This window comes from Neltuma alba, unplaced genomic scaffold (genome assembly GCF_004799145.2).
Source record: "Neltuma alba isolate B1F8T4 unplaced genomic scaffold, ASM479914v2 tig00010374_pilon, whole genome shotgun sequence".
Classification (NCBI taxonomy): Eukaryota; Viridiplantae; Streptophyta; class Magnoliopsida; order Fabales; family Fabaceae; genus Neltuma; species Neltuma alba.
The window spans coordinates 61,678-75,710 of record NW_021635279.1 but is presented as its reverse complement, the minus strand read 5'-3'; the positions used below and the strand labels follow the sequence as shown (position 1 = coordinate 75,710).

Here is a 14,033-nt window from a genome sequence, read left to right as displayed (position 1 = left end):
CTATTTTTTTTTTTTGGTTAATTGCTGTGTTCATTTTTTAATTTTAAATGGGGGCAATTTAGTAATTATAAATTTATATTTCAATTGATAACTAACAGTCAAATATTAAGACGGGTGTTGGAGATAATATAAGGATTTGGCTAGGGATAATTTCGTAATTGTAAATTCATATTTTAATTTTTGGTACTTCAAATTAATTACAATTTTAAGATCCCTCTTAATAAATACTAATTTTTTTAGGTCCTTCTCATTAATTTTCCCAAAAAATTCACAAAAGAGTGTATTAAAAGAAAACAATTTTTTTAAAAATCTGGGAAATATCGATAAAAAGAAATAAATGCCCTTCAACCAAAAGCCCATGTGCCTTCCATTTTATGAAATCGAGAGCCTTTGCGTTGTCTAAATTAGGCTGCCTCAGCAGGTAAGACAATAAAGCTAGGGCTAGTAATATAGGCCAATCCGCGGGTCGTGGATTGGTCCGTGACGGGTTGAACCCATATGGATCAAGCTAAAAAAGCTTGTTTGAAGGCGGGTTGGCTTTTAGCCAACCATAACTTGCCAGCACTTATTTATTATTTTTTTGAATTTTTTTTACTTTTTAATATTTTTTGTTATACAAAATCCAAAAATAATAATAAAATTTTTTTCCTTGAAATATTTGATTAAAAGTGCCAAATAAATTATATAGATAATTTTTTTTAATTTTTAGATAGGATATAATATATAATAATATAATTATAATAATTAATTTTTTAAAAAAATAAGGGTTAGCCCGTGAGTTGGCGGGCTTGGCGATGAGGGTTAAAAAGTCTTGTTTACTGGCGAGTTATTTTTTACAGGTTAGCAGGTTGAATCCGCAAGTTCAACCCATATTATCAACTTTAAATAAAACGAAAATATTTCCAATTTTTTATGTTTTTATGAAGATGTTAATTTTAAAATTTTGTGCAAATAATAAATACCAAGTATTTCCAGGCCAGGAAAAAAAACCAAAACGAAAGAGATAAATAATTTAATATTCTGTCTATCATGAATGATTTTATCATTTCTTCTGTTTTCCTATATATTATATTATTTTATTAAACCAAATATTATGCTGTATATAATTACAAATTACAATTTTTTTGGCCATCAAACAAATGGAATGGAAACCAATGTAATTTTATTATTTGATGAAACACTGGAAAAATTGAAACCACTGTAAATAATAAAAAGTAAAAAATAATAATCAAAAGAAATAAAAATAAGTCAAAAACCTGTTAAAAAAACTAACGAAAAGTTGTTAAAAATCAATGCCTTAAATTTTTAGACAATATTCCTATAAAATAAAATAAAAATATATTAATAATTATTTTATCAGAGTCGAACCAATAAACTTCAAACTAATATTAATATTTCTATTAATTCAATAACTAATCACCCTCTTTTCTTTTTGTTGACCTCAAAATGAAGGAGAAAGAACCATGTCCATGAAATAACCAGTCCACTTTTAAAATATCAACAATCAACAAAGAAGTTAATACCTTAATGTGTTAATGTAACAATCAAATCGCATGGTCATAATTTTTTTAAAAGTTACTATGACCGGCAAGTGCACGACAATAAAGCCAAGGGTCTAAGTTACATATACTCTTTTTGGTATCCAATATCAATCATTTTAGAGAGGGTTCCTAAGGTCCAAAATATGAAAATATAAGTAATATAAGAGAACATGTGAATTATTAAATGATTTTTTTGGTCAATGACCCTCCTTAAGTAATTTCCTACTCCTAAGTATAAAAACTCGTAAAATAGTTATTTTAATTTTAAATATAAGATTTTAATATATTTTATCTTTTAAATTTATCTTTTTTTTTTTTTTTACTAATTCTCTCTTAATTGCACGTCTTAAGAGAATTTTTCATCAATGGGATAATATCTAATATAAAAGGGTGAATGTTGGAGTAATGATAAATATTGCTGGCATATAACTTGAGATGATAAGTTCAAATTCTGAAACAGTCACTATACTTGCAGGCTAGATTGCTTACATACTCCTCCTCTAGTCTTATTTATAAGGCACTTCCAACACGTTTCACACAGACCAAAAAAAACTTTAAACTTCTTTAACTCTCATTTAAAATTTAATGACTTTCCAACTTTATCCCTATTTAATATACATTATACTTCATATAAACAAAGTCAATACAATAATAAATGAATGGTAAAATTGTATATCTATGCAAAAAATTCTCTCAGTACCTTATAAATAGGACCAAAAAATACCTTCTCTCTCTGCCCTATAAATAGGACCAGAGGAGTATCATTCAATAAGAAACAAATCTAAAAGGTAATTTAGGAAATAAGAGGTGTTTGGATAGAAACCAAACCATGGTTTCAGAAGTGCTTTTACGGATTACGAAATAAATATGTGAAGGAGGTTATCTCGTTTTGCGAAAAAGTATTTCTGAAACCGCGGTTTTGAGAATACCAAACACCTCTTAAATTACCTTCATTTTTTTTCTTTTTTGTGTGGTGGTTAATTCCTACTCATATTATTAATTTTGAAATGTTAAGTTTGGAAGGTTGGGGTCACGCCACTTGAGTGCGTGAGGAACTTGGGATAAAAGGGCTTGTGGCAGCCACACACCTCAATGACCACCAATAAAGATGTGGCGATAACAGTTGATAAAAACCGACGAACCTCGTCCTGCCACGTGGCGGATAGGATTTCCATGCCACTTCACTTCAAAACCCCGTCCCCTCTCAGATCTCACCATTCTAATTGTTCTATCTATCACACAGTTGGCCCAATCCCTCCCTCTGTCAATGGCCACCGCACCAGCTCTCTCCGGTACCGTCTTCAGCACCTCCTTCCTCCGGCGACAGCAGTCGGCGGTGAGCCTCCGCGCTTTTCCTCAAGTCAACCGGGCTCTGTTCGGCGTGAAGGAGACCGGCAGAATCACGGCCATGGCTGCTTACAAGGTGAAGCTCATAACCCCTGAGGGACCTCAAGAGTTCGAGTGCCCCGAGGACGTCTACATTCTGGACCACGCGGAGGAACTCGGAATCGACCTTCCTTACTCTTGCAGGGCCGGATCGTGCTCTTCTTGTGCCGGCAAAGTAGTCGAAGGCACGGTTGACCAGTCCGACGGAAGTTTCCTTGACGACGAGCAAATGGATGGCGGATTCGTCCTCACCTGCGTCGCTTACCCTCAGTCTAATGTCGTCATTGAGACTCACAAGGAGGAGGAGCTCACCGCTTAAGTTTGAATGTCGTTAATCGATTATTGTGTCTCTGTTATATCTTCTTCCTGATGTCTGATGCTGCTGCTGCTTCTTCTTCCTCCTCCTCCTCTTCCTCCTCCTTTTTGTTTAATTCGTATTTCTGAAGAAGAATCCAGTGACCTGCTTCTGTTCTAGTAGAAGAAACAACTGAAATTGTTGCAACTCTAATAATGTTTTCGCTTACTCATTAGTTTTACTCTTTCATATCAATTTTCTTTGTTCCTCCAGCTTTTTCCTTGTCGTTAACTTTTCTGGAAATTCATGTAGTTCTCTTTTTCTCTATCAGTGTCATTGAACCCAAGCTTTTAATGTGTCATTAGTTTTAATGTGTCAGATTTTATCGAAGCACATGCATATATAATATCTACAAGTCTCATAAGTTCAAGATAATTTGTACCCTAGGCTCAAGTAGCTATAAGATGTGTAGCAGCAAAATTTTCACCAAGTTTAAACAGCGGAATTGGTACGAAAATGTGAGCACATTACCAGAGACCTATACGGACGGGGGACTAATCCCTTTCATGAGGGAAAGTATATTTTTTTTTGCTACGCATAGTGAGCATCTCTCTCACTCAGAATTTAAATTCTAGTTCGTCATGAAGAATTAGTTCTTTTTTGCTGGACCAATTTTGTTGTTAAAATATAGCACTTCTAGTTCTTATTATCAGATTTTGTTTGACTTTTATTTTAGTTCTAAATATAAGATCTCAATTCATTTTGTTTATCATATTTATGTATTTTTTTCCCAAGATAGTCTTTCTAACAATAGTAGCTCTAACCGATACACTTGATTAGTAATGATATTTTAGGAAAGACAATACATATTTATTACAAATAACTAACTTAAATTTTTTTTAATCTCTTCAAATTAGTTAATTAGCTCTTATATTTGGGACTGGAAGTAGTATTTAAACGTAATCCATTGGACTAATATTGGAGAGTCCATATAGTATTTGGGCTTAGATGACAAAATGCCCATATTTTATTCCGCTTGAATCAGGCCCATATTTGTGTATGCCCGTTATGTGCTCGGCTTTCATTAATAGTTTTCCTAACAACGAAAATTGTGTGCGAAAGGAATTTAGTTCCTCATAACCCCACAAACTAATCTACTTTAATAATATCATAAAATTACTTAATTAATATTAAAGCAGAATATGTTGAATAGTCTGATAGGTTTAATTTATTTTGTATTTCGATACTTATACTTTTAATTGTTATTAATATGGATAGGTTTGTTTCATAATGTCTGATAAATAGTCCTCATGCTTGCTGCCCTTCACAACAAAAAGCATTAATCAAAAGCAAACCCATAATTATTAGAACACTGACAAATAAATTATTAGTAGCAAAATCAATTCAACTCAAATGCTTCTCCATTATGAGGATTATTTATTTAACTTTATAAAACCGGGGGGGGGGGATACAGAATGGCAAGAGTAGTACTAATTAAAATATAGAGGCCAAATTGGAAACTAAGTAAGACTTTAAAAACTAAAAGTTTATATTTTCTTTTTATTTTTAATTTCAAAAATTGATATATTTTAGTTTATTTTCTGAAAGAATTAATTAGTTATTTTTTAAAAATAAGTTAAAAATTACTAAATACTAAATAAAAAATGTTAATAAAAATTTATTGTCATTGATAAATTTAGTGTTATCAATACCAAATAAACTATTATTACCAAACCTAATTTAGTATTTAACAATTTTCAAATTCTTTTTTTTTGTCATTTTTCTTATTTTTAAACATTAAAATACTTTAATTATTAAAAATTCATAAAAAAAAAACTGTTGAAATAGAAAAATTATAAACAGAAACCTATTACAACATTAGTATGAGTTTTGACAATAATAATATCAATTTTGATAACAATTTTTGTGAACAGCTCCTCTGTATAATTTTTTAATTTTTAGGGTTTTTTTAAATGATTTTTACTCATAAAAATTAGATTAATGAATAAGAATTTTAATAAGATGAATTTTGAACATAGTTGTCACTGCTTCCCTCGTCCTCTACATCTTAAGCACTGCTCACGGTTCACGTCTTCTGAAACAAATCAAGAAGAGTCTCGACTTTTTCTTCACCATAGCCATTCTCAATACAAATTACTCCTCCTCCTCCTCCTCCATCATCATCATCATCATTGTAGTTATCTTGTGGCCGTGGACCAAAATCTACTATTGATTTAGACAGGTACTCATCAGCCTTCTTCTTTGAATCCTCAATCTTGAGCTGATCCACCGAAGTCACCGTTATCTGATTCAGCGATTCCATCGACGAGCTCCGTGTTAGGGTTCCGGACACCACCGTTATCTCGTCCTTCTCGTCAATGGTCGATTCCAGGGAACACACTGATCTTGTGGCATGTGAGTGCACGGAATCGTGTTTGGATCTCTGCTTCACTCTCTTGCGCCAACTATGTAGTGATTCTCTAACGCTTTCTGCTACCACCGCCTTCTTCCAGCGAGATCCCATCTGGAGTGATTCGTCAGAGAAAAATGTAAGAATTCTGGACTAACTAGTTATTGTTATTAGTTTTGGATTGGAATCCTGCAAGTTTCAGAGTGACCATTTTGAAGAAAGGATAGAAATAACTGACGAGATGAAATGCTTAATTGAGGGACACCTCTTGTAATATTGTACAATATGAAATTCATCATGTTAAACAATAAGACTGTCTTGACTTAGTGATCATGTGTGTTCCACTTGTATACAGATATATCAGAATTAAAAAAAAAAAAATCAGCTTTCACATGGATTTCTGGGTCTGGCCAAATAAAATCTCAGACACGATGGAACACAGTTGATCCCAAAAAACGGGGGGAGAACACCACAGAATAATGATTATACAATTGATTAAAAAACTTTAATGAATTAGTCAAAGTTCCATGAATAACGAAAGGTAATAATGGGAAAAAAAAATTAAACTTTGGACTGAAATGGTTGAAAATGTTATATTTCTTGATTTTCATATATTTAGATATACGAACTGATTAGAGAGAAAGTTAAACCAACCTGTGAAACTATGACATTCAGGGGTACTGTCATGTAGCTACACCAGAACTGAACAATAAGACTGCAAGTTCCATAATAAGAAAAATGTGAGGGGGTGCTGCAACTAATTTATTGTGGAATCTGGAAAGTTCATGTCAAGAGATGGCCAAGACAAACTATACACTATACTTTCTAAAATAAGTGTACCTACCCGGATGCTAACCGTATGATGATCATATATTGGTTTCTCATGAAGCATGATCGTTCTTTGAGACCCCACTATACAAACAGAAGTTCAAGGGGAAATTATAGATAAGAAGATTTATAGAACAGATTAATCCTAGCAGTGAAAGATAAAATACACATGTAAATATGCAGCCATAGCCACACCCCCTTGAAGGATTAAAACTTACCAAAGACCATATATATGTTGCCATTTCGAAGGCATTCTGCATGAACAGTGAAGAAAATAAGAACCAAATATGTAGAATAACCTGAAAAAGATACGATGTGAAATCTTAAGTTTGAACACACTTTTACCTGAAATATCACAAACTGTATCAACCATAACAATATCTCAGGTTTGTTGAACCAAAATAGATCGTCGCGTGGCTTTACTTGTGTCCCATCTGATGGACCTGTTTGTTCCCTAATCTCAAGTGCTAGAGTGGAAACAACATGCTGAAGTTTTGTCCCTATCAACATGACAAGCTTTTACATGTAGAATAATCAGACATGGATTGTAATAAAAATTTTGATAGATTGTTTCATTGAAACTATTGTGTTTTGTTAGCTCCACTTAGAAAAGAAAAATGAAACCAGAATATACTTACAATAACAGGAATAAAAGAGAGCCAAAAGTAAATATTCAGACCTGCGATTTAGGAATTTTAATATCTGAGAAATTTAAGCTCAAACTAGAACAATTTCCACTAATAGATTTGGATTGGGAGAAAAGAAGTTACCGTGAATGTTCACAAAAATGCAGATTATGGCATAACCCCAAAGTGGCCAACTGCAAGTCAACAATGGCAATTGTTAATGCTACGATCACACTACTACTAGGAAATGTTGAATCATCAATTGCTTGTCACTGCTGTTGATCTACAGTGTTAGTAAGATTTCAAGTTAAAAAACACCTGACAATAACCAAGAACGTCTTGTTCCAGGAAAGTTTTGACAATTTCTAGTGCTGATGATATTTTCCACTGCATGTTGTAGTCATTCATTTTTTTTGTTTACAGGTATGTTCTTATTATTTTTTATTCATCTCATCAATAATAGCTGCTCATTTAGCATAATAGAAACACTTTGCTAATGTTTGTAAATATTTTTATGTTACAGGTGGATCGTTTGGAAGTCTTCATTATGTTAAATTATATGTTGATTAACTGAAGCTAGTGAACTGTTTCAACATCGCAGCGAAAATTTATGTTTGTGCTCCCGCACCCGTACATTTTACTTGACATTAGAAAGCATAAGAAATTGATATTAGCATTGCAAAATCACTTGAAAGTTAAAAAGAAGAAAACTGTTGTATGAGAATGCTTACCTTATCCCTAGAATACCATGAAATTCGTCTTCCATGCTGCGAACCATGTAATTATGAAAGTTATACGAAAGTGGTAGTTTATGCTTCTGTAAATTTCAAAGCAGGAAGCAAGTTAGTCACTGGTGCAAAGTTCAGTTATCCAAAAGACGAGCAAATTGATGATTATATGCTATGAATGCAGCTGAATCTAAGCCTATTTCCTTCTTTTCTCAGAAAGCAAGATGGCCACTCAGTGAACTACTTATGATTAAATAGGTTTCTTTAAGAGAAGCAAAAGATGAAGACAAAAAACCACAAGGTATGTATCATTTTGTTATAATCCATTAAAAAATCAGAACAAAAAAGAAAATATTCTTAACAAATTAGATACTTACAGTGATGAAACCCTGACGAAGTGCAAGGTAGTCAGATTTTTGTATGGAACTCCGAAATTGGCGCAGAAAACAAAGCTGCAAGAGCAAGCTACAAATTACCAACAGTTTATAACAAATGGAACCTGTATAAGTCTGATATTTAGCAGAAAAGTTGCTGCAAAATTTTTTCCAGTGAGGTTGGCACCCTCTGAAAATTATTACTTTCCAAACCAAAGTATTTGATTCCAGGAATATAAAAGATCATTTGCTAATTAAGCAATGCAAAACATCAAGAAGTCAGCAAAAAGTTTACAAGTGATAAAGATTCAGAGTATGCATGATTCATATTTGATGATACATTACCATCCATATTAATATTGGACTCCTGCTCCATGGATGAGAAGTGTGATGAAAAACAAAGGTTGTTTGTCTCCTCATCACCTTGTTTTTCTTTTCTGTGAAATAAAATTAATAAAATGTTAATAATGATGATTAAACGCATCATAGAGAAACACTGGGACTCCATGTTTGAAAAAGTAGTCATATTGACAAAGAACATAAATCTTCTAGTGTAAGATAAACCAGAAAAGAAAAATATTACAGAAAACTGGAAAAGCTCTAGCATTAAATCACAATGCAGAATGAAGGTTTCTGTAATTTTAGCGATTCATTTGCTAATGTACCTGGTAGATTTCCTTCAGCTGCAATGCTGGCCTGGTTTTCCCATCTTCGCCAACTATAGATCTATGAGAACACATCGTAAATAGAAAATAAACCAGAGGAGCAATGGTCAGATGGCATGATGATGTAATCAATTGTTAAATTCTAAGGTCTTGTTTGGTATGAACCATTGAGAATGAAAGATAAGGATTGAGATTGTGATTGAGAAAACTCATTAAAAGAGTGTTTAGCATGAGGGATTGTTTGTTATTTGGAATTAAGCAAACTCATGTGGGTAGGATAGTAAAATACTACCTCTGCCCATGATATTTCTCAATTCCACCGATATGGGTTTGCTCAATCCCAAGCAACAAGTAATCCCTCATACCAAACACTCTTTTAATGGGTTTTTTCAATCTCAATTCCAATCCTTACTTCTCATTCTCAATGATTAATACCAAATGGAACCTAAGAGTATTTATTGACCAGCAACAGAAATAATGGACCTGATGACCAGACATGAAGAAAAAAAGCCACTGAACCCAAAGAAGTAGGTGGACTAGCTGATTGAATTTAATGGTTTCAATTTTATATAAATAAATCTATATTTGATCTGAACAATTCAAAACTATAACGGAGGTGCATTAAAGGGAGATGCAGCGGAGAGAAACTGAGGGGTTGGAACAAGGCTCTTTGATGAAGACAATGATTCTTATTGTGCCTAGTATACTAAAAATTATTAAAAACAGGAGGGGGGGGGGGCTCACATGAGGTGCTACGTATTGTTATTGTCACTAGTGAATGTAAGAGTACTCACAGAATTGGTTTTTGCAGTAGTGAAAAATTTTGATGCCTACTACTGACCTTGCTCATTGCTAAACCAACAGCCAGACAACTGTACAGAACATGAGTGATCCCAAGCACAAACAAGAATCGGTGCAACTGCTCAAGACCCTCATATGAAACGAATGGTTCATGCCCCTGCATTTATTTATAAATTAAGACAAGATCTCAAGTATTGATTAATCAAAGGTGACTCCAACATAATGAAGAGAGTTATCTAAGATTTTTTTAAAACAAAGAAGAATCATAATGAAGGGAATCATCCATGTTTCTATCATTGTATGGAGTTCAAAGAATGAATTACACTAATTTTGGTTTGTAGATAGCATGACTTGTTATAGATTTTATGTATATGTTGATACTTCCTCTCTATTATAAAGCACCTCTAACCACTTCACCAGAACCAAGGAAAGGTAGTTACATCATTAACTTTATCTGAAAATAGAATAAATTTCTGATTTTACCTATATTTAAATAAAAAATTTCAAATTTAAATTACGTTATCTCTCATTCTTAATAACTTTAAATAGGAGTGATATTGGGAAAACTTAATTAACACCCTATCAAGCGATTCATAATAAGGACCATCCATCTCTTCTAGAAGGTGCCTTGTAATAAGGACCTGAGGGAGTATATTGATTGTATGATTCAGGGGATTATTCTAGAGATGATCTATATCGGTCCTTTCCATTTGTTCTGAGACAGTTCACACCTAATCTTGTCATTCTTTCTCAGTTTTTCCTTCTGATCCCTCTCTATTCAGCTGGCTCTAAAATCTCTCTCTCTCTCTCTCTCTCTCTGTGTCTGTGCTGTCAATTCATGGCAACTTCATTTAAGTACATCAAGTGATTACCTCCTCCACAATCTGCTGGCTATCCCACTTATTGGTTAAGTGCATCAAGCACCTTTTTATTCAGTGGAAATCAATTTTCCTAAACACGTGATTAGTATACCACACTGAGAAAGCAACGCCAAATAGAAAAGGATATTACCTCAGGACACTGATGAAATGCACTGGTAATAAGTTCCTTCGAGGTATCAGTGTTGTTAGCGAAAGGGAATGGACTTTCAAGCATGATTCTTTCATTCTTTTCAAGGCCATCTTCCTCAGAACAAATATAAAATTGGCTGTTGAAAAGAGACGATTTTACACACATCTCAGAGATCCACCGTGCGCATTGTGCCAACAACAAAGAGATTAGCCCAAGCAGCATCAGCTCTAGCAGGAAGAATCAATTTCAATAAGAGACAAAATCATATATCAACTCCACAGCTCTACACAGTCAAGGAAAAATATTTTACTAAGGTTACCAAATCGAGCATGGATCCTCTCAAGCATGGGAATCCTAAGGTTTCCTATAATGAAAAATGATATAGACACATAACAGTGGATCCCACTTTTGACACATAGGCCCCATAAAAAGTAAGCCAACTGTTGTGTGTCCATCTCTCTCCTTACTTTATGTAAAGTCACTTTAGGGATTTCGGATCATTCCAAATCGATTACATAATAAGATGTAGAGTATTCAAACTCTCAATCTTTATTCTTGTATTTGTGAAGGGTTAAAGCACTATTTAGTATTTACCTTCCTTAATTTTCTCTAGTGAAGCATAAAGTGCCTTCCTTCTTGTCTTCTGCAACCACTGCATGCCAAGGGAAAAAAAACACTTCATACTTTCATGAGGTTTAACAGCTATTTTCAGTCTTCAGTTTTCTTGTCCACTGCTATTTTGATATTAAACTCCAATCACACGTTCCAGATGTGGCAAGCAGAGGTAGATATAAGCTACAAGGAAAATTTTCAAATAGAGAGTGACCCTCCATCAACTTTTAAGTTTAACCATTATAGATTTAGCATTTCCTAAAGTAATATATCTGAAAAACATAAAACCAACTTCCCAGAATCTCTCAGCAACTAGAGAAATGGCATGTGAACATACATATGCCCAGATCACTGGACAAAGCTTCAATTCATTTTCACTTTGGCTTTTAGCAGTTAAACATTGTGTGTCTTTCTCTCAGAGTTCTATCACAGGAACAGGAACTAAACTGTAAATAGCTATATTTAGCATTTTATTCCTCAGGCAATAACCTTAAGAACAGAAAAACTACTTCCCTTTACCTTCCCAAATCTGCATATTGACCGTTCGACGAAGAAGCATACGAAGACCATGACAGTGACCACAGAGGCAACAGAATATGTGGGCGTTTCAGCCAGGGACCTCCCTCGCTGAAGCACCTCTGCCATCTCTCTCACATCACAAGAAGAAACCGACCCTTTAGCTGAGACACAGAAAGTTGGAAACTTTCATGTCAAAGATGGAATATTTTCTCGGGAAAAAGAGACCCAGATTGAAAAATGTGGATTTGGGCAGTGAAGGATCCAGGAAATGAGGGAAGTTAGACACTGCAAAAGAGAAGCATCATCCCAGGAGGGCAAGAGTTGTTTTATTAGGTATGAAGGGTGCATGTGGGAGGTTTAGATCCCACACATGGCGGAGAACATTATATAGTGTTCAATATAATATAAAACTGGTATTATATACATATGTTGTTATTTTTATTGTCTCACTCACATAGTCCCACTGGGATTGCTACTTTTTATGGAAATTCAGCGTCAACTGCATTGGACCCAGTGCTTTCTGTCTCACCTCTCTCTCCAAATCCAGCCAGTGCACATGGAGAGGGACGAGAGTGTATCTGATCTACCTGGCACTCACCAAGCCACTGGGAGCCTCTAATTAATCCTATACCAAATTTTTATACTCTCCTCAATCTATTTATAAATTATTTTTAACATATTTTACTAACACTAATATAAATTTTAAATTTTATTAATTCTCATTTAAAATTCAACAACATTTCAATTTTATCTCTATTTAATTTATAATAAACTAAATATGAATAAAATCAAAATAATAATAGATGAAAGGTAAAATTATATATTCACATAAATTTTTTTTCTTTCTGCATTATAAATAGAATGAAAAATTTTTCTCTCCTACTTTCTTATAAATATGATTAGAGGAGTAATAACTATATATGTGTGTGTGCATGTATATTAAATATCTCATAAAACAAGTGTTTGAAATAATTAGGAAATAAAATGAAACAGAAAAAAGTATTAAATGAATATACTTTTAGAAAGATGAGACAATTTCAAGTAATTTGGATGATTTGTGTGATATTATTAACAATTAAAAATATTTTCAATGCCAACACGTACGCACGTATATAATATATGCATCACACAATTTTATTGTGCACCTCACATATTTGTTTTACATATTTTATATTTATATTTTGACTTAATGAATTTTTGGTTTAATACAAACTTTGATCTTTCAAATTTACTATTATTTTGGTTTTGGTCCATCAAGTTTTAATCCTAAGGTTTTGGATATTCAAATTTTTTTTATTTAAAATATTGATCTTTATAATCTAATAAAAAATTAGATCATTTTGTCCTTTGAGAGAACAAAACCAAAATGAGGGCAAACTTAAAAGACTAAAAATTATATTAACCCAAATTTTTATTTTAATTGATTTGAGGTTGAAGAGTTTTCTATAAGCATCTTTTTAATTCTCTCCCACCCTCGAAGGGTTTTCTCATTGCCTCAACTTTTCACATTAGAGATTCTTTTCTCACTATTAAAACGTTAGGATTTTTCTTTTGGACTGAAAAAAGTTTAGGATTTAATAGAACTTTAAGTCTTAGAATGCTAGCCAAGGTTAAAAAAAATAATTCTTAGAATGCAATTTAATTGATTTGGAATAATTAATTAAATAAATTAAAATTATACTTCTTCCAGTTCAAAATATAAGTTAAACTTTATCCATTTATGTTTATCAAGAAATTAGTTAAAATCAGTTTAAAACAATAAATATGTAAGGCATATATTTTTTCTCCAAATATGCCCTTATTAATAAAGAGAATAAGTAAAATATGTAATAAATGAATTAAAAAGAAAAGAGAATATTTGGGAATAAAATTGAAAAAAAAACTCATTAAATGCTTAGACGAAAGTAAATGTTATCTTATAAAAAAAGCCCCTCCAACAAAGTTTAGTTTATATTTTGAATCGGAGGGAGTATCTTGTAATTTCTACATGTTGACAAGTGCAATAATATACACATGAAATTAATTGTTGTAACATTAATTTTAGTTCTATGAATGAAAAATGTTTTAAGTAAAATCAATATTAGAACAAACAACTTTTTCTTAAATATTTGACAAATCTAAAGATAAAACGTTAGGTCCAAATATTATATGCTCCCTCCCATCGAGGAGAACTTTTTTTAGGAATAACATGTCCCTATTATATTACTCGGAGAATTACAATTAAGTGCTGAAAAAAA

The 14,033-nt window shown here is 32.7% G+C and overlaps 2 protein-coding genes and 1 long non-coding RNA gene across 3 annotated transcripts; 2 read left to right on the top strand and 1 right to left on the bottom strand.

The window, feature by feature from the left end:
- Positions 1-2,769: 2,769 nt before the first annotated feature.
- Positions 2,770-3,568, top strand: LOC114756174 (ferredoxin). Its single transcript, XM_028945088.1, has one exon. The coding sequence runs from the start codon at positions 2,809-2,811 to the stop codon at positions 3,244-3,246; it is 438 nt and encodes a 145-aa protein (XP_028800921.1). The 5' UTR covers positions 2,770-2,808; the 3' UTR covers positions 3,247-3,568.
- Positions 3,569-5,196: 1,628 nt separating this feature from the next.
- Positions 5,197-11,922, bottom strand: LOC114756170 (MLO-like protein 4). The gene is made up of 15 exons (XM_028945083.1): positions 11,797-11,922; positions 11,260-11,317; positions 10,666-10,892; positions 9,695-9,811; positions 8,854-8,914; positions 8,534-8,625; positions 8,192-8,266; positions 7,818-7,903; positions 7,231-7,280; positions 7,099-7,139; positions 6,806-6,976; positions 6,679-6,714; positions 6,477-6,544; positions 6,287-6,347; positions 5,197-5,746 (listed from the first exon to the last, which is right to left on the bottom strand). The coding sequence occupies exons 1-15, from the start codon at positions 11,920-11,922 to the stop codon at positions 5,309-5,311; spliced, it is 1,707 nt and encodes a 568-aa protein (XP_028800916.1). The 3' UTR covers positions 5,197-5,308.
- On the top strand, positions 5,656-7,849 carry LOC114756175 (uncharacterized). The gene is made up of 2 exons (XR_003741415.1): positions 5,656-5,771; positions 7,610-7,849. It is a non-coding gene; the product is annotated as an uncharacterized LOC114756175 (long non-coding RNA).
- Positions 11,923-14,033: the final 2,111 nt, after the last annotated feature.

Excerpts from the sequence above, each read along its gene's own strand:
- LOC114756174 (XM_028945088.1), top strand. The coding sequence starts at position 2,809 with ATGGCCACCGCACCAGCTCTCTCCGGTACCGTCTTCAGCACCTCCTTC.
- LOC114756170 (XM_028945083.1), bottom strand. The coding sequence starts at position 11,922 with ATGGCAGAGGTGCTTCAGCGAGGGAGGTCCCTGGCTGAAACGCCCACA. Across the intron at positions 8,915-9,694 it reads TTGGTTTAGCAATGAGCAAG|ATCTATAGTTGGCGAAGATG; the intron begins GTCAGTAGTAGG and ends GTGTTCTCATAG. Across the intron at positions 7,281-7,817 it reads CATGGTATTCTAGGGATAAG|TTGGCCACTTTGGGGTTATG; the intron begins GTAAGCATTCTC and ends GTTGACTTGCAG.